Below are 27,069 nucleotides of genomic sequence, written 5' to 3' on the forward strand. Positions count from 1 at the left end.
TCCCACGTGGCCCGAATCATGAATTCAGTCCTTTACAGACAATCTGTCCAATCCGAAGTCCTGAACTGTCATTCATTCTGGAAAACCCCTTAGGACCTTCGAATATAAAGCCTTCCGTCTCTTCGTCCTTTATCTACGGGCTTTACATCCTTCTCTTAATATTCAGTAAGATTCTTTCTAATACATGTTCAATTTCTCTCTACTCTACTCATTTTTGCTTAATAAATGCTGTCGACTGTCGCGGGTAAGTTCAAGCAATGACGACGCAGGAGATGGTCGAAACAGTATTTAAAAATAAAACTCAAAGATATCCAAAAGAAATAACCACCATAAACACAACATTAATGACAGACAAGGGACAGACTGAAACATAGGGCTTAAATACACAGAACAGAACAGGGAAACGAGATACTTCATGACTTGCATAACTAAAATGATTTCTAATTCAAGCAGATTCAGCAGAAAATAAGAAAATGGACAATAACAATGAGATGTTGATAAAATTAGTAAAGAGTTTAATCAATAATAACATGAAGTAATCCGCACAAAACAGTGCCTGAGGCTTGAGAACGCAAACCCTGAAATAGGTTCAAGCTGCAAGTCCTGAAAAATGCTGAAAAAAAGGTTTTCTTTGCGCAAACTTCAAACGCAAACCCGCGAAAACGCAGACGGCGTGTACATGCGCATCACGTGTTTCGTCTACAGGTATGCACGTTTGAATATGAACTGTGTGAATTATCCTTGCGGCTACAAAGGTTTCTAAATGTGACCGGTCTTCATTTAGCTCTGCGTTGTGTTGTGTTTGTAGATGAATGAGACCGGGCAACAGGAATTACTCAGGCCGGATTTTATTCTGCATGAATAAAAAGAAAGATGAGAACAAGCTCGAGTCTGTGGCCTTCTCTCACAATTAGGCCTCTCTTCAGTCGCATTTACCGCGAACTGCACACATTTTACACTTTTAACATCTTTATAATCATGTATTTAAGTTTCTCATATATTCAAATCGTGTTTGTTCAACAGATTTCATAAAAACAATAAAGCATTTTACATAAGCTCAAAACAATATTAACAAAAGCTTGAAAGAAAACATACCTGCATGAATAAAAAGAAAGATGAGAACAAGCTCGAGTCTGTGGCCTTCTCTCACAATTAGGCCTGTCAGTGAAAGGCACTATTTTAGCCAACAAAGCTTGCACACTCATGCTAAATGAATTCTTTCCGAAAATACATGTTATAAGTCGATCACATCATTCACACAAACTGCATACATGTTTGAATAAGATTAAAGTGCATTTTAGAACAAAATTACATGTTGTATTACAATAAACAAAACTCATATAAAACTTTTCAGACGGAGCTTCAACACACTCACCTCTCCTTCAGTCGCATTTACCGCGAACTGAAGGAGGGCAACCGGAACCGGAACATTTGTTGACTTAAAGGAACCACGCACCATATTTAACAAAACTGAAAAATGACCATGTAATTATAAAAACATGACATCTCAAATAAAATAAATCAATATTAAAATAATAAATGTCCAGAATACAAAATAATTATGTAAATATAAAATAATTAATAATATCAAAGGGAGAGATTTTGTGTGAAATTAATAAATTAATATAACACCTGTTACATAAAGACTGTTCTCCAAACACTTTTTGAGTTTCTTCATGTTTTTTTTTCCAATCCACTTTAAGTGTAGTCCAGGAGACAAGAATATAATACACTTTACTATTTCAGCTACAATCTCCACTTAACTGAGTTCATTATCATAAAGTCCTGGGGTCTCATTTATAAAACTGTGCGTAGGATCCTTACTAAAAGTGTACGTGCGCCCGAAATCCAAAAATGGCGTACGCAAAAAAATATTCAGATTTTAAAACCCGTGCGTACGCCTGAACCTGCGCATAATTCACTTTATAAATTCCAGTCAGCGGAAGATTGTGCGCACATGCGTCTCCTTCCCAAAATAACCATATATGGAGCTTACAACGCCTAATTTTACTATGCATATCCTCATCTGCATATCATTTGCATATGCATATACAATGTTTACCGGTACAACACATTTTAGAAAACATGAGATACGGATGTGCCGTCACATTACATTGATAAAATTATTTAGTAGCCTATCCTTGCCTTGTTTTTGAATAAATAAATCAAATAGTAGGCTATAAAATTCATTTCAGAGAAAGATTTTCTCAATCTTTTCCACTGGCCAAATAGTATTTTTAATTGATTTATATTTTTAATGGAAACATATAAGCCTTGTTGTTGTGCATTATTTGCACGAAAATATTTTCTCAGACAATCTGGTATTATCATAAGCAGCAATTATCTCTGTAGTTAAAACATTAAAACACAGCATGCCACAGGAAAAGTGTTCAAAAGCATCGCATCCACTACAAATATTTAGATTTATTGAATATAAAAAAGGTTGTAACTTCTCGGTAATGATTCCATGTAGTTTAAGTGTTTAACTCCATTCATGAGAATGGCATAATCTAAATGTATCAGAAGTAAAACATAGTTTAAATGACATAGTTTATAATGAAGATTTACTGTTTTACTTCATCTGCCGTTATGCGCAGGGCCGTTTGAAGGAATTTGGGGGCCCCAAGCAAAATGGACATGGAGGCCCCCCCCCCCCCCTACATTATTATATAATGTTTAATAATTATTAATAGTACTGTAAGTTAACAGTTTATTGTAACACACATTATGTCTATCATATAATATATTGGGTATCGGGTAATGATTAAAAAATGTTTGTAAACCTTTAAGGAACCATTTTTTGAAACATCTATAAACATTACATAGATAGACGGACCAGATATTCCTAACACTTTGTTAAGGGTTACTAGTTGGTTTGTAAACTGTCTATAAACATTATCTGGAAGGTTATTATAAAGTTGCGACAGATGACTATAATACCTTGTTAAATAGTTAATAAACAGTACCAGTAAAACACGTGGGTTGTCCTGATACTGTACTTCAAAATGTAACAGTATAAAAATTGCCACACAGAATAGAGTAACTTTTCAAGGTCCATTGGTAACAAAAATAATGTCATATTTGCGTAAACTGTTACTACCATATATCACACGAGTCACGACACTAGCACATTAAGATAAGCTATGAAAAAATCATGTTCCTCTGCCTCTTTCTGGTTAAATACTGTTTATAGATGGGTAAAAAGACTGTTTGCTAACTGTTAAATGACAATTAACTAAAGATTAAATAACTAACAATTTACCATCTATTAATGATGGTTATTATAAAGTGTTACCGAAAAGATATGTTAGCATTTCCATATTTTGATATTAGAAGGGAAGGGATGCAGCTGCTTTCACAACTACCAATGCTTAAAATCATCCCAAGCTAATGTTTGATGCACATAATTTATTGTGTGGTTTTCCTAACCCCCATAAATAGATTATCACGGTGCAACAGTTAGTAGGCTATAGCATGCTATGCCACTTTCATCAAAACCTATTACAAGCTATAGCAATGTCATGTCATTAAATACGATAAACAGTGATTCTGGAACAGATCTGCGTCTTCCTTATCCCGTTAAAAAAACACATTACAGCAAAAGAAAAGTTGCACTAACTGTTCGTTACCAGCAGCATTTGCTGTCAGGCAGGTAGCTAACATACACATATTTTTGCTAGCCTACCTGCTGCAAAATTACACCACTTGTACAAGACAAGTAGAGCTATTTTATCCAGTGTAATTTATCACTTACCACTGTCTTGTTTTTCTTTTTCTTTTCTGGCTTCCTGAAGCATAATTCCGCTTCATTATGACTACCGAGGAGGTTTTGTATTTTGCCGGCCGCAGAGATCGCGTGGTTGGCTGGCTGCTGTCAGCGAGAGGGGCCCTCTTGAGGGGTATCCCGATAACAGTGTCATTGCACTTTACTGCATTGACTATCAAAGGGGTGCTCACGCAGTTTGTCGTTGCATTTTATTCTTAACCAGTCGTTGTCTTGGGGCCCCAGGCCAGCTCGGGGCCCCAAGCAATTGCTTGGTTTGCCTGCCTTGTCGCGACGGGCCTGGTTATGCGTCAGTTTCACTAAACGGCCACACGCGCTCGCTGGCGCGAACATTAAAGAAGGTGGATATCTGCTTCAAGTGATATGATTGGTAAGTGAAATTATGTTCGTATGCATGGGTCAGAGTTTGCGTGCAGGGGCGCACATTTTCCCGCCAAGTTTGTTTTTATAAATCAAGACTTATGCGTGGGAAGTGGCGTACGCCTCTCTCAGGGCCTGTTTTGTGCGTACGCAACGGTTATAAATGAGGCCCCAGGTGTGTCGAGACTCGAGAGACGAGCTGTTCTCTCATCATCATCATCATCATCATCATCTCCAGATTCAGATATGGATCTAGTAGATCTGGAGAATTCACTTCAGCTTCTTGTTTTTACTTTAAGCTTCTTTTCTCCCAGTATAGTGTTTCCTGATGAGCTTTTCCCAGAGCCGTTCCTGTTCATCAGAATAACCCGGATCACTGGATCATCTGGACTGGAGCCGATCACAGACATCTCTGAAAGAGACAGAAAATATGGAGTATGAATATATAAGATGAGGAAGACTCGATTGTATTGTAATTTCCCGGGTTAAGAGAAAAACGACAGCAGAAATGAACTCAAATACCACTGAATATCATCAGTACATTATATAATTATCAGCTCAGCTCACTTCCAAAATCAGGGGCGGCTGGCCAATAAAGTTTGTGCAATGTTTGTTTTTGTGTACGAATGCCTCAATCTTTTAATACTGGCATTTTTTCACACAGCACTGGTATCCAGCAGTTTGTATTGTGTTTGGGTGGTTATTAATAATAATATTAATAATAATGATTTGTATATAGTGCCTTTCCAACACCCAAGGTCGCTTTACAAAGATAGGTTATGGTAATGGTTCTCAAACTGGGGTACGTGAGGTGACAGAATTTTGCCCGGATCTACCATACACTTGAAGCACAGCTGTGCGCAATCGTGCTAAGTGAAATGTTTTGTGAAATGCACGTGAAATGAACACGAACGTTCGTAAAGTCGCTCGTAGAAAATGCTTGTAAGTGCTAAGATCCATCATTATATATGGAAACGCAAATGAAATCTGAACAAATGATTGCATGCAATATAATTTGATATCAAAGAATATAGCACTACTGACAAATCATCGGCCTGTAAAATATGCTTTTATTCTGGAATTAGGTAATGCTGGATTATAAAATGGCATCCAGCAATGTTTGTCAATTGTCATCATGGACTATCTAACGAAGATTGTCATTATCACCCTGCTTTACATGCGAAGGAGACGGCGGCATCGTGGAGACACCATCACCTTGTCAGCGGAGATACCCGCTCAACCTGCCGCATCTGGATCTGGAGACGGTAACGACATCAGGGAGAAAGCTGTTGGGCCGAAACAGCCCATACTTTTCTTCTTTCCCTTAGCACCTAATTGTACATGTTAATCGTGCCTTCTCTGCATTTTACTATCACAAGTTCCCATGGATAAGTACTCAGTTTCACTGGATTCTGTTTTTTGTTTTGTTTTTGCTGTCGCCACTTTTCTTCAAATATTGCAAGATCAGACGCAGAGTAACTATTTACAAAAGTGAGAGCTCGGAACTGGAAAAAACTGTCAGAGAAGCTGACAAAACACGCTTCGTCACAGGTGCATTTGAATAGCATGAAGATGTGGGAGAGCTACAAACAGGCTTTGGGGTCACACAGCCATCAAAGCACAGTAGGAAAAAAAAGTACCCTTTCGGTATTAGGTATCCCTTCACATCGTGAAGAAACTGATGCAGAAACCAGGGGGAATTATTTAAGTGTATGTCATTTGATTTCAAAATACGACCCTGATTTCGAATCCATGCAGTCCAAATATTTTAACTGCACAAAGCCGAGACTTTCAGAATGAAATAATTGCATTGTGTGCAGAGCTCATTCATGACGAGATTTCCAAGAAAGTACACAAGACGGGTTTTCTTGCTGTTATTGCTGATGAAGCAAAGTCCTCAAAGACTGAGCAACTTTCTGTTTGCATTAGATACAGAGGGATTTATTGTTCCAGTTCTTGCGATAATGCAGGGATTGTTTCTGACATTTAAAGAAGGATTGCAGTCGAGTGGGCTGAAGGACATTCCCATAATTGCTCAATTGCTTAATAATAACATAAGGCCTGAAGATAGTATATCCAATGTTCAATTAAAGGGTCAAAACATAAAGATCACTCTTCTGTCCATTCAAAGGCTTCCAGGATTATTTCTGTACGTTTTAAAGGCAAAGGCTGAAAGGGCCGCACTTTTACAATCTACAGCTGCTTTGAGAAAAATGCATGACATTGATGCTGAAGAAGAAGCCCTTCAAGTGGAAAAGGTAAAGCTGAAAAGGAAAAAGGAACAGCTAGCGGTTGAGGCCAAATTGGCTGCTGCTACGGCTAGATTGTCTGTGTTTGAAAATGTGCGTGGTGGTGAAGATGTGGATGAGTATGAAGAGGATAATGGAGAGGATGCCATGAATGCCTATCTTGATGCTCATTTGAAATCACAAACATCAAGTTATTCGAACACAGCTCTTGTCTTGCAACTTCCTAAAACTGTCTCTTTCCAACAGGACCATTCCCTGCCATTGGCTGTACGGCCTGAGGGAAGGCCGCACATTCCACAAGCCCAGTCTTCAGTAAGGTCTGATAACTCTATCTTCAGTGTCATATGCACCATCTTCTCACAGGTCTGAAGCGCGGGGGAACGTCCTTGGAACCAGGCCCACCAATGTTGCACCAACAGGACTTCAGCCATTGATCTCACAAGGGAGTCGACCTATCTACATGCATGAGTCTGAAGTGTAGGGAAACGGATCCAGGCTCACCAACGCTTTAACAGCAGGATTTCAGCCACTGACCTCACAAGGGAGTACACGTATGCAATCACAGTCGCATCATCATTTCTCTCTTGACAATGTTCAACACCCTACTTTGTATGACCTTATGCAACAGCAAACTAACATCATCGTTCAGCTGGTTCAGAACCAAGCCTTAGCCTCTCTTCTGCCACGAGCTATCCCAGAGTTTGATGGTGATCCACTTAAGTATGCTGCCTTCATTAGAGCTTTCGAGCAAGCTATTGAAAAGAAAACTACAGATAAACAAGAATGTCTTTATTACCTTGAGCAACATACCAGAGGGCAGCCAAGAGAACTGGTTCTGAGTTGCTATAACATGGCTCCTGGGCAGGGGTATGAGAGAGAAATAAATCTATTGAAAATATACTTTGGAAATGAAATAAAAATTGCCGTAGCTTATATGGAGAAGGCTATGACGTGGCCTACAATGAGGGTTGATGACATTAATGCTCTTCAGTCTTTTTCAATCTTTTTAAGGGACTGTTGCAATGTCATGGAAGATTTACATCATATGGAGGAGTTGAACGTGCCATCCAATCTTCGCCTGATAATGATGAAGTTGCCATATAAACTGAGGGAAAAATGGAGGTCTGTCGCCTGGGAGCTACAGGAGCGCCGTGGTTACAGAGTTATGTTAAAAAGGGGTTATTGTGTGCACATCCCAACTTTTGGCAGGTGCTGGACAAAAAGGAATATTAAAACGAAAAGATTGTAATGTCCGCAACACTGCTACTAACTCCCATATTTAATGAAAATGCAACGTTTCGACCCTACTGGGTCTTCTTCAGGCAAATGATAAAACACATTTGATACAGAGATATATAGGTCAAGAGGACCAAGTTTGCACGGGATGCTGAGGATTACAAGCAGAGCAAAGTCTACTTTTGGAGGGATGGAAAAACAGAATCTCAAGCCAAATCGCAGCACAACCAGGGACAACGAGCACGACCTGTACGCCAACGACAACAAGGAAACAGAAAATCATGGTTGTCTTCCTCATCGTATGATTCAGGCTCAGATGTGACTGGTCAATCAGAGCGCGGAGTGTCTTTTTTAGGATACGGCCTGAGAAAACCTCAAAATGTGTTGATGGCGGAGAGCAGACCCGTTTCCAAGAAAAAACGTTGCCGAAGAAGTCAGCGAAAAAGGTCGCAGACAACCCCGTATTCAGACCAGCAGGAGAGTACGGTAATTAATCTTTCTGAAAAAACTTTGTCTGAGGCTTGTACGTCAGCCTTAAGCAAAGGACTGAGTTTTGTTCCAACTACTCATACGAATGACTTTGAGACTATTATTGATTTTCAGAAGTTATTTCACAATCTTAGATTGAGGGAGTTTTTCCTTTCTGATATGAAGGACAGTTCAACCAAGAGTGTTTCCTCTCTGGACCAAGTCCTGTCGCCTGTCGCCTGTCACCTCTGCCCCTAGTGACTTGTCCCATAGTCGCTTTAAGAAAAGATCGACATTCATTCCTCCTAGGCATCGTAATGCCTCTCTGGATACGTATTGTCGTTTAGTTGAGAATGATGTTAAGGGTCTACTAAAAAAAGAATATAAAGTGTACAATAACCTGACAAAAGAGGAAAGAGAAGCTATAATGTATTTGAGTAAGCACAATAAGATTGTGGTACGGCCTGCTGATAAAGGGGGAGCTGTTGTTTTACAAAATGTTGTGGATTATGAAAAGGAAATAAAAAGACAATTAAGTGTTTGTACATTCTATGAGAGATTATCATTTGATCCCACTAATAGGTTGAAGAACGTGGTATATTCCCAATTAGAACATCACTTTAATAATGGCGAGTTTGACAAAAGTGCCTTTTGGCTTGTTTCCACTGAGCGGTACGGTACGCATTTATTTGCGTTTCCACTATCAAAAGTTTTGAATGGTACCAAAATGCCGAACCGTACCGTACCACTTTTTAGGTACCCTTCCATTGGGGTACCTAGCACAGTGGAACGGTACTAAAAGGTGGAGCTAGATCACTGCAGGACGTTGATTGGTTGACAGAGAATCGTCACTTGCGCGTGCTACAAGAGGAATGACAACATAAGAAGCGCCATTTTTTAATATAGTTTAATATAATACTACTGTTACTGTATCACGAAATGTAATTTTAAGAGTTTTTCAGGCGAGAATGTAGTTGTTTAAAGCTCAAATCTGTGGTTTATTTATAAAGATGATTATTTTTTCCCCCGGTTGTGAGATCCATGCGTTCAGCGGGCGCTCGGCGCTCATGTTTCCCGGCTGGATGAGCCTTTCCTCGGCTAGTTCGTCGCTGACTCCGACGGTAGTGGTTAAACATAAGATATAATTCGTTTTGTGTAGACCTAACGGGCGATCTTTGGTCTCGTAAATATATAATGGGTTCCCTAGTCAATCGTTTTGGCTGAGGGCTAAGTTTAGTTTCATATTAACGTTATATTTGTGTTTACTTGTAATGTTAGACTAGAGCGCTGCATTTGAATATTTGACTGAATTGTTTGCTTTATTTCTTATTGTATAGCTTCTTGTACTTTACTTAAACTTTTATATAGGCTATTATTGATAAAACTGAAATTTTACAAAAAGAAATATGTTTATTGTCATTTTTTATTACAAGATTATCACTGATGTTTATTGCAACATTTGTACAAATGCATATATTGCCTGGAATATGTTTATTTTATTTATTTTTTAAACGAAAAGAGGTAACGTTAGGGTTGTGTTTTAAATTTCGTTTTAAACTTCCCAGATATCATTTGTAATAGGTTTATTTCGTATATCTGAGTAATCTCATAGAGGATACGTTTCTTTGAGTTAAATAACTCGCTAGCAAAGTGCTTCAGTTTACAGGTGTTCTTTCAGCACGTAGCTCAAACAGCAATGCACGGTTAATAACAACTATGATTAGGACTGTCATATTACATAACATGACAACACTATTGTATTAAATCGTTGTGAATTCATTGGGTTTCATTAACGGTCAATTAATCGATTAATCGTTAGCCTAAACACTGCAATATGAGTCTGCTCAACAGAATGACCGGGTCTGCAAATACAGCACAAAACGCTTCCTCACCAAGTGAATGAGAGGGTTTTTAATCTAAATAAAGGGCTAGTAGGATTGTAAAATGTTTCGATGTGATTGATCATTTAATTAAATTACTTATTTAATAATAAAATATAACGACTAATACAACGTGTCACCAACGCCTCAGATGCGTGCTTGTCAGAATGTTAACAATCAATCAACAAAGTGTCCTGTGCTCAGCACACACCGGCTATAGGTGGAGAGGAGAGATTTGGCTATAGGGTGATGTGTGGCTAACTTACACAGAAGAGACTTTGTTGCTCAGCACATAAAGAAGAACTACTCACCGTGATCTCAGGCTGTGTTTAAGTGGTTTATCCACTGTATGGATCTTCATGTGTCGCTTCAGGGCACTTTTAATAGAGAAACTCTTCCTGCACTGATCACACGTGTGCGGCTTCTCTCCAGTGTGGATCATCTCATGTGATCTCAGAGATGATGATCGACTGAATCTCTCGTCACAGTGTGAACACTTGTAAGGTTTTTCTCCAGTGTGGATCCTCTCATGTCTTTTCAGATTTGCTGACCGACTGAATCTCTTGTCACAGTGTGAACACTCGTAAGGTTTTTCTCCAGTGTGAATTTTCTGGTGCCGTTTTAAATAATTTGCTGAAGTAAAAGTCTTGTCACACTCAAAGCACATGTGACGTGCAAGACATCGTTTGTGTGTGAAACTCTTCCCGCACTGATCACATGAGAACGGCTTCTCTCCGGTGTGGATCATCATGTGAATCTCAAGATTTCGTTTGCATGTGAAACTGTTTCCACACTGATCACATGTGAACGGCTTCTCTCCGGTGTGGATCCTCATGTGAACATTAAGGGATGATGATTGACTGAAACTCTTCCCGCACTGATCACAAGAGAACGGCTTCTCTCCGGTGTGGATCCTCATGTGACGTGCAAGACATCGTTTGTGTGTGAAACTGTTTCCACACTGATCACATGAGAACTGCTTCTCTCCGGTGTGGATCATCATGTGATAATTAAGGTGTGTAGATTGACTGAAACTCTTCCCGCACTGATCACATGAGAATGGCTTCTCTCCCGTGTGGATCATCATGTGAATCTCAAGATTTCGTTTGCATGTGAAACTCTTCCCGCACTGATCACATGAGAACGGGTTCTCTCCCGTGTGGATCCTCATGTGAATCTCAAGATTTTGTTTATGTGTGAAACTCTTCCCGCACTGATGACATGAGAATGGCTTCTCTCCGGTGTGGATCATCATGTGATAATTAAGGTGTCTAGATCGACTGAAACTCTTCCCACATTGATCACATGTGAACGGCTTCTCTCCGGTGTGGATCCTCATGTGATAATTAAGGTGTCTAGATCGACTGAAACTCTTCCCGCACTGATGACATGAGAATGGCTTCTCTCCCGTGTGGATCATCATGTGATAATTAAGGTGTGATGATTGACTGAAACTCTTCCCGCACTGATCACATGAGAACGGCTTCTCTCCCGTGTGGATCCTCATGTGAATCTCAAGATTTCGTTTGTGTGTGAAACTGTTTCCACACTGATCACATGTGAACGGCTTCTCTCCGGTGTGGATCATCATGTGATAATTAAGGTGTGTAGATTGACTGAAACTCTTCCCGCACTGATCACATGTGAACGGCTTCTCTCCCGTGTGGATCCTCATGTGACGTGCAAGACATGGTTTGGTTGTGAAACTGTTTCCACACTGAGTGCAGGTGAAAGATTTCTTGGCTCTTCTTTTCTTTAAAAAATTATTTTTAGTCTTTGAGCGACTCAAAGGTTTTCCTCCAGGTTGGACATGATGTTCCTCCTCCACTTCTCTCAGTTCTTCACTCTCCTCCTCCACTTCTCTCAGTTCTTCACTCTCCTCCTTCACTTCTCTCAGTTCTTCACTCTCCTCCTTCACTTCTCTCAGTTCTTCACTCTCCTCCTCCACTTCTCTCAGTTCTTCACTCTCCTCCTTCACTTCTCTCAGTTCTTCACTCTCCTTCACTTCTCTCAGTTCTTCACTCTCCTCCTTCACTTCTCTCAGTTCTTCACTCTCCTCCTTCACTTCTCTCAGTTCTTCACTCTCCTCGTCCACTTTACGCAGTTCTTCACTCTCCTCCTTCACTTCTCTCAGTTCTTCACTCTCCTCCTTCACTTCTCTCAGTTCTTCACTCTCCTCCTTCACTTCTCTCAGTTCTTCACTCTCCTCCTTCACTTTTCTCAGTTCTTCACTCTCCTCCTTCACTTCTCTCAGTTCTTCACTCTCCTCCTTCACTTTTCTCAGTTCTTCACTCTCCTCCTTCACTTCTCTCAGTTCTTCACTCTCCTCGCTCTCTTCCATTGGGTCTGACATGAAAGAAACAAATTATTACATTTAATTTTCAGTACATCAAAATAATTTAAAGAGAGAAATATAAAGTGAAAGGACATGAAAGTGAGCCCTGATGTAATGGTAGAAAGTAGACAACTGCTATAAAATATTATTAGAGATGCACCGATTACAATTTTCTAGGCCGATTCCGATTTTTCATTGAGTTTGACCTGCCGATACCGATTTTAGCCGATTCCGATTTAATGTTTTCTAACCACTTTACAGCACACAAATATTTATTTTTCTATCTTTTCTTAACCCCTTTCACGAAATATTCTAACCGACTCGGAGTGAATTTTTTTTTCCCAAGGCCAGCATTATTTTAGAACGATCCCTTTAATGTTTCACTTGGTGGCGCGTCACGCAATGTCGCTTTCATTTAGTTTTTCCTTTTTTATTCAAAATATTCACAAACTTGCTTGCCATGTCATCAACTATCTGATATTCCGATTCTCAAATAAAGTGAGTGTTTAGTTATAAATAATCTTGATCTATAACGTGAGATGGGCGCCGCCATGTTGTTGTCCTATCAGTCGGATTTAGAGCATGTGAATTCATCAGTTTCTCCCGAAATACATACAAATAAGTGTCCGGTGAACTGTGAGAAGAATATAGTCAACTTTATAGTTACTTCAACTATGTTTGTCTGATAGGAATAACACACATTGGCAAATTATATTTTAATATATTGTTATTGCTGCGTCCAAAGACATCAGTGTGTATTTTACAAACTCCAAATGTATTGTTTTACTCGTGCTTATGTAAATGTCTGAAACCTAAAATAAACATTATGCGGTTGAAAACACTGAATAGTTGTAATATATCACAGCGCTGAACGCGTCCGACTCTGGCTCAGCACCAGCCAACGTGCGAAAGCACAGTTTAAATTAGGGTTGTGCCGATTGTTGGGATGGTTAGTGTTGCAGTACAGACTGCATTGAGTGTTACACCTGTGTACTTCCGTTGTTTACATTAGAGCACACATGCGGGTTTGTGGTTGTTCAATAAACGCAAGTGTACGCAACTATATTGCCGTTAACTGTCCATTCTATTTATAGCTAAAGGATAGAATGAAACATGGTGGCAGCGGTGCTTTGTAAAGAGTAAAAGCACTGAGATTTAGCAAAGTATGGTCGAGAGAGCGGAGAGGTCAGGCGCAGCGAGGATGGAGAATTCCTTGGGGCTGAGACCACCACCACCCCTTTGCCTGGACTCAGCTAATCTGGCGAAATCATGGAAAATGTGGAAAGAAGAGTTCATGCTGTATATGGATCTCACTTTGGCGGATGCTGGAGAAGTCGTGAAGCTAAAAGTGTTCAGCTATCTCATTGGGGAGACGGGAAGAGAACTATGCGAGACCCTGGTTCCCGCCTCGTCTCCGGATCGGACAGTAAGCAGCTTAATACGTGCCTTGGATGACCATTGCAATCCAAAAGTAAATGAGACAGTGGAAAGGTACCGTTTTTTTTGTCAGGAATCAACCCTCTGATGAGAACATTGACAGATACGTAACAGACTTAAAGCTACACTGTGTGATTTTTACCCCCATCTAGCGGTGAAAAGGTATATGACCACCCAGTGAATATTAGTTTCTGTTCCTCTCAATTCCGATTTCGTTTTAACTCCTACGGTGGCCAATGTAGTCCAAGATTAACATGGCTTCCAGTTCGACCTCGTCCATGAGTATTCCTTCAAGTGATGAGGTTACTTTAGAAAACTATTATAATTTGCAGTAATTTATTTGTCAGTTAACATATAGGTAATGACATCTATGTAAAATGAATAATAGTTTTATGTTTTCGTTATTTTTATACCATTTCATTGCTAACATCAGCTATCAGGTAACTATGATACAATTTTTCATGATTGTTTGATGAATAAAAACATTTAAAAGAAAAGCATGTATTTAAAAACGAAATATTTTGTAACATTACACACGTTTTAATGTCACCTTTGATAACTTTAATGCATCCTTACTGAAAAAAAATTCTGACTAACCAACACATTTTTGAACGGCAGTGTACATTCAGTAGGTTATTCAGTGGTGTAGTGGTAAAAAAAGAGGTGGGTAAACTATAAATTCTGGTGGACCACGACGTTGTCACCTGGTAAGATGGGCCACATGCCTACCGGTGTACCAAGGGGTATCACTGGTTGTTCCCTCATCATAGGTCACACAATCACTATTCAATTCATAATCTAAGTTTTTGTTAAAAAGACTCACTCAAGAAGGAATAATATGGTTGAAATCTATAAAGTTTACTAAATGACAAAACAGAGAGAACAAAAATATTTTTAACCCGTAATTACAAAACGAAAACGGTTGTTGTATTATTAAAAGGCAAAGTTGAACACCAACATTTTAATTTGAACTGTAGGCTACACCAAATGCTGCGCAAAAAAATAAATATTGACGAATTTTTGTTTATTAGCCTATTAATGTACCCTTTTGCCCCTTAATTAAACATTTAAAATATTCACAAATTAATATGGATTTTGTTGTTGTTGATTTATTTTTCTAAGACAAAATTAGAACCTGGAAATTATATTATTCCCGCAGTGCTGAATGAGAAGAGCCATATAGCCTATCTCTGAACCACAGCCTACAGAAAGGTGATTTATAGGCTAATGATAATAAATGTGTCTGAAAAAATAACGAGGCATTTTAATTGTTTATTAATAAACTATTGTTTTCTAAATCAGTGTCGGTTAAAAAACATATCTCCATCTCCGCTGTTAAGCTATATAGGCTATTTCAGTTCTCGCGCTCCAGTTCACGGAGATCATGAAAGCGCGCCTGATTGTTTTATTTTATTTGACAAAAGCACAACGTTTTCTTGTTATTGCGAGTTTACACAAATAAAAGTAGTTGCGAATAATGTATTATTATTTTCTGTATGACCAGAAATGATAGAGTATTTTAAATTGTTTCACTGTTGATAGGGAAATGCAAGTGTTCGCGCGCGCGCCTTCGTGCCTCCGCGCCTTCGTGCTTCACACTCCGCTCCACAAACCCTTGGATATGCGTCAAAATCTTGTTTATTTGTGATAATCTTAGGCTAGCCCTGTATTATTATGGTCTAACCCGCGTGGCTACTGACAGTAATGCAGCGCAATATGAAAGAATTCGTCTTAGGTTTAACAACCTATGAACAATATGAAACTAAAACGACATAGCCTAAGCTTAATTTAAAATGGCTTAGGAACTATATGCTATTTAGAGGTGGATACACGCAATTTAGAGGTGGATACACGCACTTTGGAGGTGGATAAACGCTATTTCAGAATTTTGGCAGGTGCCTAAACGGCGTTTACGTGCGTTTAGCCTCCACTACATCCCATATGTATTGCAATATAAACACTGTCAGGGTGATCAACAAGGTATCTCTTCATTTACCAGTTGAAGACGGAGCAACTTTCTGCTCTTATGTTTACACCGTGCACTGCCAAGGTCTTCATCATGTTTGTCGTGGTACCGGTCTTTGCAGCAATTATTTTACCGCAAATAGGCTACTGCATCGCTGTTGGCATCGAGCCTGGAGAAATGTACCCACACTTTTGATCGACTTTTCCACATCTTTAAGGTATTATGTATGATATATGAATGTGCGCGGAGAGTTTGTGTGTGTGTGTGTGTGTGCTCGCGTCTCATTTGTCTTGTTGATTTGCCTGTTGCGTTGCCGTCTTAATTCTCTTTTTCGCTTCCTTGGCGACTCTGATACATATCCTCGAGAATAAGAGTGATCCTCCATCAGCAACAGACTTTCAAAAAGGCTTTCAGCTTTTTATATAGCAGTCTCAAACAATCCCCCTCTTCACATTCGACAAGCACCGTGGCACCCATCGCGTGTTAAAACGCGAAAGGCGAAGCTTGAATCAACGGGTATGTCCCTCTTTGGCTAATGTACTTTCAAGATGGAGGGGCAACATGGCTGCCGTCATTCGAACCCCTCACCCGTATGTATTTTCAATGGCATATTATACACTCACGAGAACACTTTATTACTTGAACGAAGTAAATATACATTAATGAGCACATATATTTTTGAAAGAACTAAGTGTTTTTAGCTAAGAATAAACTAAAAAAGTTACACAGTGTAGCTTTAAGAATGCTTGCTAGTACGTGTAATTTCGGCCAGATCAAAGACTCTCTGATCCGCGATAGAATTGTTTGCGGCATATACAGTTCTGTTTTGAGAGAGAGACTTCTGCGGGAGCAAGATTTGACTTTGGAAAAATGTGTGCAAATCTGCAGAGCAACAGAGTTGTCATGGGAAAACAACAGAACGATTGAAGGACGAGTAACAGAGGAAGTGCACGCGGTAAAACAGTCCGTGCGGAAACAAGAGACAAGTAAGAGCACTGTAAACTGCTAATTTTGCGGGAAAATGCACGAAAGAAACAAACAAAAATGTCCTGCATATGGTAAAAAGTGCCGAATCTGTGGAAAAGATAATCATTTTGCTACAACGTGCAGAACTAAAATACAGACAGGAAAGACAGTGCATAACATTACGGAGTCAGATGATGGAAGTTATGAGGACATATTGTGTGTAACAGTAGAGACGGTGAACGCAGTGACGAAGGAGAAACAGCGGCCGCCCTCAAAACTGTTTGCTGCCATGCTCCTGGGGGAAAAACAGGTGAAGTTTCAGTTAGATTGTGGAGCCAGCTGTAATATAATACCCGTCAACCTGTTAAACCCATCCACACAAATTGAAAAGACGGAGCAAGTGCTGGTGATGTACAATAAAAGCACACTGCAGCCATTGGGGAAATGTATAGCTAAATTGAGGAATCCAAGAAACAAGAATTCATGATTCAAGAGTTCATGGTCGTAGATGAGGGGTCTGCAGTGCCGCTACTGGGTAGCAGGGCAGTACAAGCCATGAATCTGGTGAAAGTCCTGTATGAAAACATCATGGCTGTGGATAGCATAGTCACTGAGGAGGCGAAAGATGAAATGTGGAGCATGGACAAGGTCAAAAAAGACTATGCTGATGTGTTCCAGGGAGATGGATGTCTGGAGGGCGTGTACAAGATAGAAGCAGACCCTACAGTAACACCAGTAAAACTGCCAAAGAGAAGGGTCCCTGTTGCGATGATGGCACCACTCAAAGCAGAGCTGAGTGATCTTCAACGAAGAGGAATCATCACACCAGTGGACTGCAGCACAGAGTGGATTAGCAGTCTTGTCATTGTCAAGAAGCCATCAGGAAACCTCAGGATATACATAGATCCAAGACCACTCAACAGAGCTCTGAAAAGATGTCACTTTCCATTGCCGACAATAGACGACATACTGTCAGACTTGTCAAGGGCAAAAATTTTCACTGTGTGTGACGTAAGGAATGGATTTTGGCATGTGAACTTGGATGAGAAATCAAGTTACATGACCACATTTGCCACACCGTATGGCAGATACAGATGGCTGAGGATGCCAATGGGCATCAGCCAAGCACCAGAGGTGTTTCAGAGGAAGCTCAGCCAAGCTCTGGAAGGGTTGCAAGGTATCTATATCATTGCTGATGACATTCTCATCACAGGAGAGGGTGAGACATTAGAAAGAGCAAACCAGGACCACAAACCAGTGCATTGCTAAACAGATGTAGAGAAAAAAACATCAAACTGAACGCAGAAAAGTTTCAACTGAGAAAGAGCGAGGTTCCCTACATCGGACATTTACTTACCGCTGACGGGCTCAGAGTCGACCCTGAAAAGGCACGAGCAGTTAGAGACATGCTACGTCCAACAGATGTTAAAGGTGTCCAAAGGCTCCTGGGCATGGTCAACTATCTCTCGAAATTCTGTGATCACCTGTCGGATGGCTGTGAGATACTGAGGCAGTTAACCCATAAAGACAGTATCTGGGAATGGTCAGATGTGCAAGAGCAAGCATTCACAGGGCTCAAGGACGCCATCACCAAAGCTCCGATTCTCAAATATTATAACCCAGATGAAACACTGACACTTCAGTGCGACGCATTAGAGACTGGGTTAGGGGTTTACTTCAGGAGGGGGCACCAGTTGCTTATGGAAGCCGGGCATTAACTCAGACAGAAAGGGGTTATGCCCAAATAGAGAAGGAATGTTTGGCCATTGTCTTCGGTATGGAAAAATTCCATCACTATACATACGGGCGAAAAGTTACTGTACATTCCGATCATAAGCCATTGGAAAATATAGAAAGAAAACCCCTGCTGAACACCCCAAAACACCGGCAAAGAATGTTACTTAGGCTGCAGAGATATGATATTGAAGTCAAGTACATTCCAGGGAAGAGCATGTTGCTAGCTGACACGCTGAGCCGCGCATACTTACCTGAACATGCATCAGAGGGTTCGGTAGAAATGGAGATTGAGAGCATAAACATGGTCCAGCACATACATATTGCGGAACAGAGACTCCAGGCCTTCAGAGAGGAAACAAGCAAAGACAGGAAATTGCAGTCGCTGATTAAATTAATCCAAGAAGGATGGCCAATGAACAAGAAGGACCTGCCGAGCGACATTGTGCAATATCACTCCTTTCAAGAGGAACTGAGTGCCCAGGGTGGAATTGTCTTCAGGGGGGAGAGAGTTGTAATCCCTGATGCACTCAGAGGTGACATTGTGCGGCGCATTCACTCTTCACATTTGGGCATAGAGGGATGTCTAAGAAGGGCAAGAGAATGTGTTTATTGGCCGGGGATGAATGAACAGATAAAGACATTCATAGAAAAATGTGACGTCTGCAGGTCTATGGATGTGAAACAGCAGAAGGAGACTCTGCAGTCTCACAAACTACCCAATAGCCCATGGTCTAAGGTGGGGAAAGATATATTCACTGTAGACAGCAGAAACTACCTGATCACTGTTGACTACCTCTCTAATTTCTGGGAGCTTGACTATTTACCCGACACACTATCCACCACTGTCATCCATAAGCTGAAAGCCCATTTCGCAAGCCACAGTATACCAGATGTCGCTATCTCTGATAACGGCCCACAATACACATCAGAAGATTTCAAAAGGTTCAGTAGACAGTGGGAATTCAAACAAAACGTCTTCACCGGCATACCCACATAGCAATGGGATGGCTGAATCAGCCGTAAAGTCTGCGAAACGACTGTTGAAAAGCTGATGGGAAGGATCCATACCTCGCCATGCTCGATCAGAGAAACACACCATCACAATGGATCAAAGTAAGCCCAGCGCAGCGGCTGTTCAGTAGGAGAACTAGAACTCTGATGCCCATGCATGACAACCTGCTACAACCAAAGTAATTCACTCACGACAAGGGCAGATTGAAAACAGAAACCGTCAGGCTGTATACTATAACAGACATGCAAAGGACTTAGATCCTCTAAAAGAAGGAGACAGAGTTCATGTCCAGCCAGGAGAGCCTAACAAAACATGGAGAAAAGCAACTGTTGTGAAACCTGTGGACTACAGATCTTATGACGTCCAGCTTGACTCAGGGAACATTCTGAGGAGGAACCGCCGACACCTCAGGAAGGACAAGGCCATAGTAATGGAACAAACCGAGACCAGACAGCCTGCAGAAGTACAGAGAGACAGTGTGACAGACTTAAACGCAAGCAAAGACACTCCTGTCGTTTCTATCACAAAGTCTGGAAGAAAAGTGATCAGACCTTCCTACCTTATAGACTATGTTCAGTAACTTAGTAATACTTACCTCCAGTTCCCTTGGGAGACGAAGAAGAGGAAAAGAAAAGATGAACAGTAAAGATGAAACTAGACACTTTATTTTGTATGAGTTCAACACGTAAACTTTATGTTATTAAGGAGACATTACAAAGTCAGTTAAGACAAAGTATAGTGAACAGATGTTTTTATGAGTTACAGTTCATGAAGTTCTTAAGTGATCAAATTGTCCTTAATGTTGTAAGTTACTTTAAAAAAAAAAAAAAAAAAAAAAAAAAAAAAAAAGAGAAAGGATGTTGGGATGGTTAGTGTTGCAGTACAGACTGCATTGAGTGTAACACCTGTGAACTTCCGTTGTTTACATTAGAGCACACATGCGGGTTTGTGGTTGTTCAATAAACGCAACTATACGCAACTATATTGGCGTTAACTGTCCATTCTATTTATAGCTAAAGGATAGAATGAAACGCCGATGGACGATATCATCGTCAATCGATGTCTTCGCAAGAAGGCTGCCCAAAGACCACTTTTTTTGGCGCCGGCGCCTGGTTCCTCTCCCTCTTCTCTAGCATGTGAGGGAACTTAGAACCATATAGGCGAAGTAGTACCCTTTTTAGCAACCAAACCAACGCCATTGTATCAACTCTTCTTAAGTGGAAGGAAGCTACTTTTTTCCCCCTTACGTTCAACCTATTGGAAAGCCCGGGTGAGTAATTGGTTGGGTTAGTAAAATAACGAAATTATAGTTTTTAAGTAGAAAAAAAATATTTATGTAAAGGGATATTGAAATAAAAATGTTTAAAAGTGCACAACTCTTGTTAAGTGGAAGCTACTTTTTTCCCCCTTACGTGCAACCTATTGGAAAGTCCGGATGAGTCATTAGTTGGGTTAGTAAAAAAACTAAATTATAGTTTTTAAGTAGAAAAAAAAACTACTTCAATTGATCAATCACTAACTGATTTTAATTTTTCATATATTTTTTTTGTTGATTGTATGTCCTGGAAACTTTCCATGAATATATCTTCCAAATATTATTTTTAAATAAATAACCGTGTGAGAGCGTGTTATAGGCTATATGTCATGTTATATCCAGATATTACGACGCTACTGCAACACGCTAGCCTGGGTTTCCCCATGCTGCCTTGCGCGCAGCGTGATTTTATTTCTAGGCAGCCTGGATTCCATGGACCAGCATTTCACCTCAGCGAGGGGACCAATCACAGAACGAGGAGGGAGCAGCAAGACGATGACGACATCTATGCAACACACCAAAGCAGTTTGTTTATATCAACATGTGCACTGCAGATTTACCTTCGACCCTCATGTTTGTGTTGGACAAACGGCAATAGTCGCTGAACACCATCGTGTACACATAAATCTATGACCCATCGTCTTCTTCCTCGTCAAATTTCTGTCGCTCTACATACGTCATCTGGTATAATTGAAACGATTGGCTATGAGCTACGTACAGGCGCATTTGATAGACATTCGTAGCGCCCAATAAACGGCTCTGGGCATTCGTAAACCACGCCTCAAATACGAGAAAATTAACATGTGATTCCCAGACCACGTCTCAATGAGACGAGGTCTGACAATAGCCAGGCTAGCAACACGCATCGCCGCAGATGAGCATCTATTCATCAAGCCAACGTGCAAACTATCGCAAATCAAAGTGAAAGTAAGTCGCAGACGCTTAACACACAATCATCTTCATTAAAAGTAAAGAAACAAAAAAATCTTACCAGGGCTGTTGCCGCTCTCTCTTCTTTGATTTTGAAATTTTAGCTGATGATCAGGAAGAAAGCCTCTGTGACAGCTTTTCGCAAACTTTGAAATACAATTTTGAGAGCGTCCTGGGAAAAGTATGTACAGCAAGGCAAATTGTATAGGGGGTCGATTGTCTTTAGCAGTTTGAAGCCAGGTCTTTCCACAGTACTGACAGGTATCATATCTTTGGCTATCTCTTGTAATACGTGACAGGACGAAAAGGGGACGTAATATTGGACGTTTTTTGGGAAAGTATACTTGAATGTGAAATATTTTCAAATTTTACATCGTCATCAAAATTGTTGCGATATTATCGCAAATATATCACCCAGCCCTATTCAGCATCATGAATGAATGAAGAATAAACACCAACCTCTTTGTTCTTCAGGATCTTCAGTGTGTTTCATTCTGCAGGGTTCTGGATCACTCGTGTTCTCACTGTCCTCTTTAATAAACTCAGTCTCTGCAGATTTCAGCTCTTCCTGATGCTTTCATGCTCGTCTTCACTAGTAGCTGACGGGGATTTACAGCATTTATTGGAGAATTACTGTGGGAGGAGCTTCACTGATGATGTGATTGCTGTGGGAGGAGCTTCACTGATGATGTGATTGCAGTGGGAGGAGCTTCACTGATGATGAATTCCAGAGCTGGGGCCTGTTGCACAAAAGTAGAATTAAGACATCCGGGATAAATGACTCAGCTGAGCTCAATGAAGCCAAAACATGTGCATCCAGGCTTAATTGGTTGCACAAAGACCAAGCCAGGATGAGCAGACACGGATTCATTAAGCCAGGTGAAACCAATCCTGGATAGGTGCGCGCTCACGGCTCACTCAAATAGACCCCGCCACAGATCACAGATTAACTGATTTACCATGGCAACTAGAGCCGCGTACTTTTCCCCGTCGGAAGCGCAAATCCTCATGGAGGCATACGAGGAGGTAAAAGATATAATTAAGAAGAAAGGCAACACGCAAGGCAAAAGCAAAGAGAAAAAGCGTGGCAAAGTATTGCAGACCGCCTGAAGTAGTGCACAATTACACACTCACCGCTCCGCTGAAACATCACAATTACAATTCAAATATTTAATTCACATCTCTAAAAATGCATTTGTACTGTAATTATGAAACGGTTAAATTTTTAATTGAAATACACTGCAGATATGAGTGAAATTGTGTAAAGTAACTCCATCACACTGTATAAAGCTATGATAAATTATTATTAAAGCCTTACATTATTATTGTAATAATCTTAGCCGTTGTACTCTGCTTCTTATGTTGTCCACCGTTTTTTTTTTGTGTTTCTCCTGCTTTTATTCATGTAAAGCTGCTTTGACAGAATTAAACAATTGTGTTCACAAATTAAGGGTCAGCCCTGTTAGGGCATGTGCTATTACTGTGGCTTGTGCTGTCCTCCACAATGTGGCCTGCCTGAGGAAGGAGAGGGCCCCCAGAGTGCCACCAGCCATGGACTGGGACAATCCGGCAATCTTCCCTGATGACGACAGTGGTCGGCTGCTGAGGGACCAATATGTGTTGAATTATTTTAGTTAGTATGTGTGCTTTCAATTTTGGTTAAATATGTCCTGCGGTGGCAGAGGAATTTGGGTTTTTTTGGGTTCGTTTTTTTACGAATTTGGCCTCTTATGATGTTTGTGCGGTATACTGTGTGTAATACAAGGCTGCAGGGAGGCTACTGCAATCCATTCATTTGTCTGTTCAGTTGATGTGTATGGATATGTCCTGCATTTATTTTAGTGTGCAGACATGCAGGGTGTGTTATATACAGACCTTTGAATGTGTATGTATCATTTTGTATAATATGCTTTGCTTTCCATCTTGTAGAGTCACTGTGACTTCAGTTTCGAAAGGAGCTGATGGTTTACCTGCTTTGTTTTGTCCTTATTCAATAAAGGAACATAATGTTACACATTGTGTTTTTATATTCACATGGAATGTGTATTTGTGTATTTGTTTATATGACAGAGTACTGGGGCCACACTGAAGAAAAAGGATTAAGTCATACATTTATGAGGCTGGTTCTTTCTGCAGAAAAGCTACATATTCTTTTTACAGTTTTGATACTTATGACAATGTGATACTTAATATTCTGCCACATCAGCATGTCTTTGTTTATGAAACCATACTGAAGTACAATTTCACGAAATGCCCCACAACTGTCATTTTAACAACTGTCCTCCTTTAAAACAACTGGTTACAATATTATGACTTGTCTTTTTTTCCCCTCTGTGGCCCTAATATTCTATCATTTTATATATAGCCTTATAGTCTATGGGAAACTGTAAATTATCTAATGATAGCAACATCATCTAAAAATCATTATTTATCCAAAATCATTGAAATTAATGATCACAAACGTTTAAATAATGACAGTGGGTCTAGTTATATGTGATAACAATGTATAGTGAGCAGTGAAATAACTATTGGTTTCCATTTGTGGTGACTGCTGACTGATATTATGGATGAGATTAAATATATTCTGGAATTTAGCCTGGTCTGGAGCAGGCTAGCTCCACAGAATAAATCTCCATGGTAATTTATACCATAACATATCCTCCTGCCCCCTATCCAGCTTTAGTGCAACCGGATTACGGATCAATTGAGCCAGGATCACCAAGATATCCTGGCTTAATCCCTTATCCTACTTTTGTGCAACAGGCCTCTGATCTGCCTAAATCAAAAATATAAATTACTGAGTTTGTTTTTATAATAAATTACACTTTTAAGCATAATATGTCTATCTATTCATCGTACAGTAACTGATGCCAATTCATTCATTTTTATAATTTTTTTATTGTTAATCCTAACATTATTCTGCTTCTTCATTAAAATACAGGTATCTAGAAATATAGAAAAGAATATAAATAATTTAAATTCTTCAAAATATAAAAAATGGTAAGAAAAACAGTTAAAATCGTAAACAGAAATAAACGTATAGCCAACAAATCCCCTCAGTCTGCTGACACCAATGAAATGAGCTTTAAGTGACAATTTACAGGAGATCTGGAGACATCAGCATAATAATTGAGGTGAAAACAGGAACTATTGTCATGAAATAAAGAGTGTTTTCAGCAGATCTGTTAATATTGATGAGCCTCAGACTATCAACACTCATTCAACAAGCCATTCAGGATCATCAGCAGATCATCTCACTTTATTCTGAGTGTTTGCTGTTAGAAACACATTATTTGAGTCAGGATAAGCCTATAAAACTACTGCTATATTGAAAGGCAATACTGTTATTTCTCACACTATGACATGGATAAAACATCAATAATACAAAAACAATCACTAAAGACACTCATCTCCATAAACCACTACAGATAGGCTAAATAATTACAGCAGCATAATATGTCCACATAAATCTATAGCTAGTTTGATCTTATGATAGCCTACATCAATCACTAAAGTAGTTAGATCATTCAAATAATAACAGAAACTGATAAGTATCATAAAACTTTTAAAACTAAAGAGCACTATAGAGTAAAACGCTATTCATATTTAGCCTATTAGTATTGCGTTAATGTCTCACGTGGCTCATTATAAGCTCAATGTTAAGCATTTAGCAGTATATTTAGCAGTATGTTCCATCCAGTATGACACTTGAGATCGATTCACATTAATTCCCTTCATAGATTTTAAACTTTGATTCTTGACTTGACGAAACAATCACACAAAGAACACAAAAGCGCTCTGTTTCCAAATTGTTTCATCCAGTCCTTCCAGTTGCATAGTTCGCCGGTAACGTTACTAGGCTAGCGCGAGTCTATCGGTATCTGCTAGCCTGCCATTAAAAACAGTTTTACCCACTCCACAGTACACCAAAATCAAATAAATTATAACGCCAGACTATCGATGTAAATGTCTGTTGAGAGAATATGAGAAATACCGTGAACTGCTCTCCTCACCTCAGAAGACTCGACAATGAAACTCAACTCAACGAGGGAAGAGACGGTAACCAGTATGGCAAGCCGTTTTAGCATATAAAAACGATGGCAAGCCGTTTTAGCATACAACTATGTTTTGACTATCCATAAATATGTTGGATAGTCATAACTGTATTTTGACTAGTCTTAATTATAATTTGACTAGTCAGAATAATATTGAGAGATTCTGCAATTGTAATTGCTCTAGTAAGAAATCTGATTTGAAATATCTTTAAAGTCCACATGATATAAAAATTTACCATATTTACTTTGTTTGCCAAAATTGATCGTTTTGTGGTGAACAATTCATCAACAAGTCAAAAACATTTTTTGGCTTGTAAATCTTTAATCAAAATCTGAAAATGCCCCTCTCCTCGGCATTGGAGGACTTTCCCTGATGACGTAGGTTTGACGGGTTTGGTGTCTGCTTAAAGGGGTGGTTGATTGCGATTTCACTTTTTTCATTTTAAATAGTGTGTAATGTTGCTGTTGGTGCATGAACAGTAACTGCAAAGTTGCTGCGCTGAAAGTTCAACGTAAGCAGAGATATCGTCTTTTAAAAATCAGGAAGTTTAATGCCTACAAAAACGACTCGAATGGGACTACAACAAGATACTTCCCGGGTTTTATACGTAACTAACTCATACATTTACATCAACCCTCCCTTCGGAATATGGAAAAAAGGGGGCGTGGCTTTGTCGAGGAGGAAGAGTTATGGTGGAGAGCTGTAGCCATGCCGTCTAAAGTGTGTTATTTTCACCCAGCTGTCAGGTCTTCTGTGTTCGGCTTCATACGGACACTGTAGTTCGTCAACAATGGCTAAAATTTCTGTTTGATTATGTTCCTGAAAATTACAATCGTAATTTAGCTCTCTGCGCTGCGTATTTTACGGAAGACAGCTTCCAGAATCTCCACGAATTCAATGCCGGATTAAACAAGAAACTGTTACTAAAACATGAAGCAGTTCCAACTTTAAATCAGAGGCAGCAGTTGTTGGGCCACAACCTGTAAGTAAGACTTAATCATTTTAAATGTATTTGCATGCCAGCGCTGGCGTTAGTAGCCGCTATTTCGTACAAACATTTTGAACCTGAATTTGTAATTATGTACTATTTTTGTAAATGTATTTTCCATGTATACTTTATGACGTAATTTTTCGATTTGATCAAGAACGTAAACCAATGCCAACGCTGTTTGTTTATAGTAGCCAGTTAGTTCGATGCTATTTTGTGTGTATAAGACAAACGTGTATAAAGTAAAAATATATATAAGTAATCGCAACAGCAAACTTCTTCTGCGGTATTACAGTCATTTATTCAGTTAAATTCAATGTTTAATCAGGAGAAAACCATATCTCAAAAGC

General features: G+C 39.6%; 3 protein-coding genes across 4 annotated transcripts in view; 1 reads left to right on the plus strand and 2 right to left on the minus strand.

Annotated features, from left to right (window-relative positions):
- Window positions 1–27,069, plus strand: part of LOC306999735 (uncharacterized protein) — a 501,826-nt gene that overhangs the window by 454,832 nt on the left and 19,925 nt on the right. The gene's annotated exons all lie outside the window — the stretch shown is intronic.
- The window catches only part of LOC306999562 (uncharacterized protein), an 825,164-nt gene that overhangs the window by 137,366 nt on the left and 660,729 nt on the right, over window positions 1–27,069 (minus strand). The window lies entirely within an intron of this gene.
- Window positions 577–25,731, minus strand: LOC306999554 (uncharacterized protein). 2 transcript variants are annotated; one of them, XR_013797877.1, is made up of 6 exons: window positions 25,670–25,704; window positions 24,713–24,783; window positions 22,135–22,415; window positions 10,289–12,323; window positions 4,064–4,556; window positions 577–2,581 (listed from the first exon to the last, which is right to left on the minus strand). XR_013797877.1 is itself a non-coding variant. In XM_079614352.1 (4 exons), the coding sequence occupies exons 2-4, from the start codon at window positions 22,166–22,168 to the stop codon at window positions 4,526–4,528; spliced, it is 2,100 nt and encodes a 699-aa protein (XP_079470478.1). In that variant the 5' UTR covers window positions 22,169–22,415; window positions 25,689–25,731; the 3' UTR covers window positions 3,154–4,525. The 2 variants fall into 2 exon arrangements, 1 of the variants encoding a protein (XP_079470478.1); XM_079614352.1 differs by lacking the exons at window positions 577–2,581; window positions 24,713–24,783 and having other exon boundaries at window positions 3,154–4,556; window positions 25,689–25,731.

This window comes from Phoxinus phoxinus, assembly GCF_949152265.1.
Source record: "Phoxinus phoxinus genome assembly, chromosome: 1".
Taxonomy (NCBI): domain Eukaryota; kingdom Metazoa; phylum Chordata; class Actinopteri; order Cypriniformes; family Leuciscidae; genus Phoxinus; species Phoxinus phoxinus.

Bases quoted from the DNA above. Each gene is read 5' to 3' on its own strand.
- LOC306999554 (XM_079614352.1), bottom strand. From the start codon at position 22,168: ATGAAACACACTGAAGATCCTGAAGAACAAAGAG. The intron at 12,324-22,134 runs GTTGGTGTTTAT...CTTTCATGTCAG, and splicing joins AGATCCTGAAGAACAAAGAG to ACCCAATGGAAGAGAGCGAG. The intron at 4,557-10,288 runs GTGAGTAGTTCT...TGTCTCTTTCAG, and splicing joins AAACACAGCCTGAGATCACG to AGATGTCTGTGATCGGCTCC.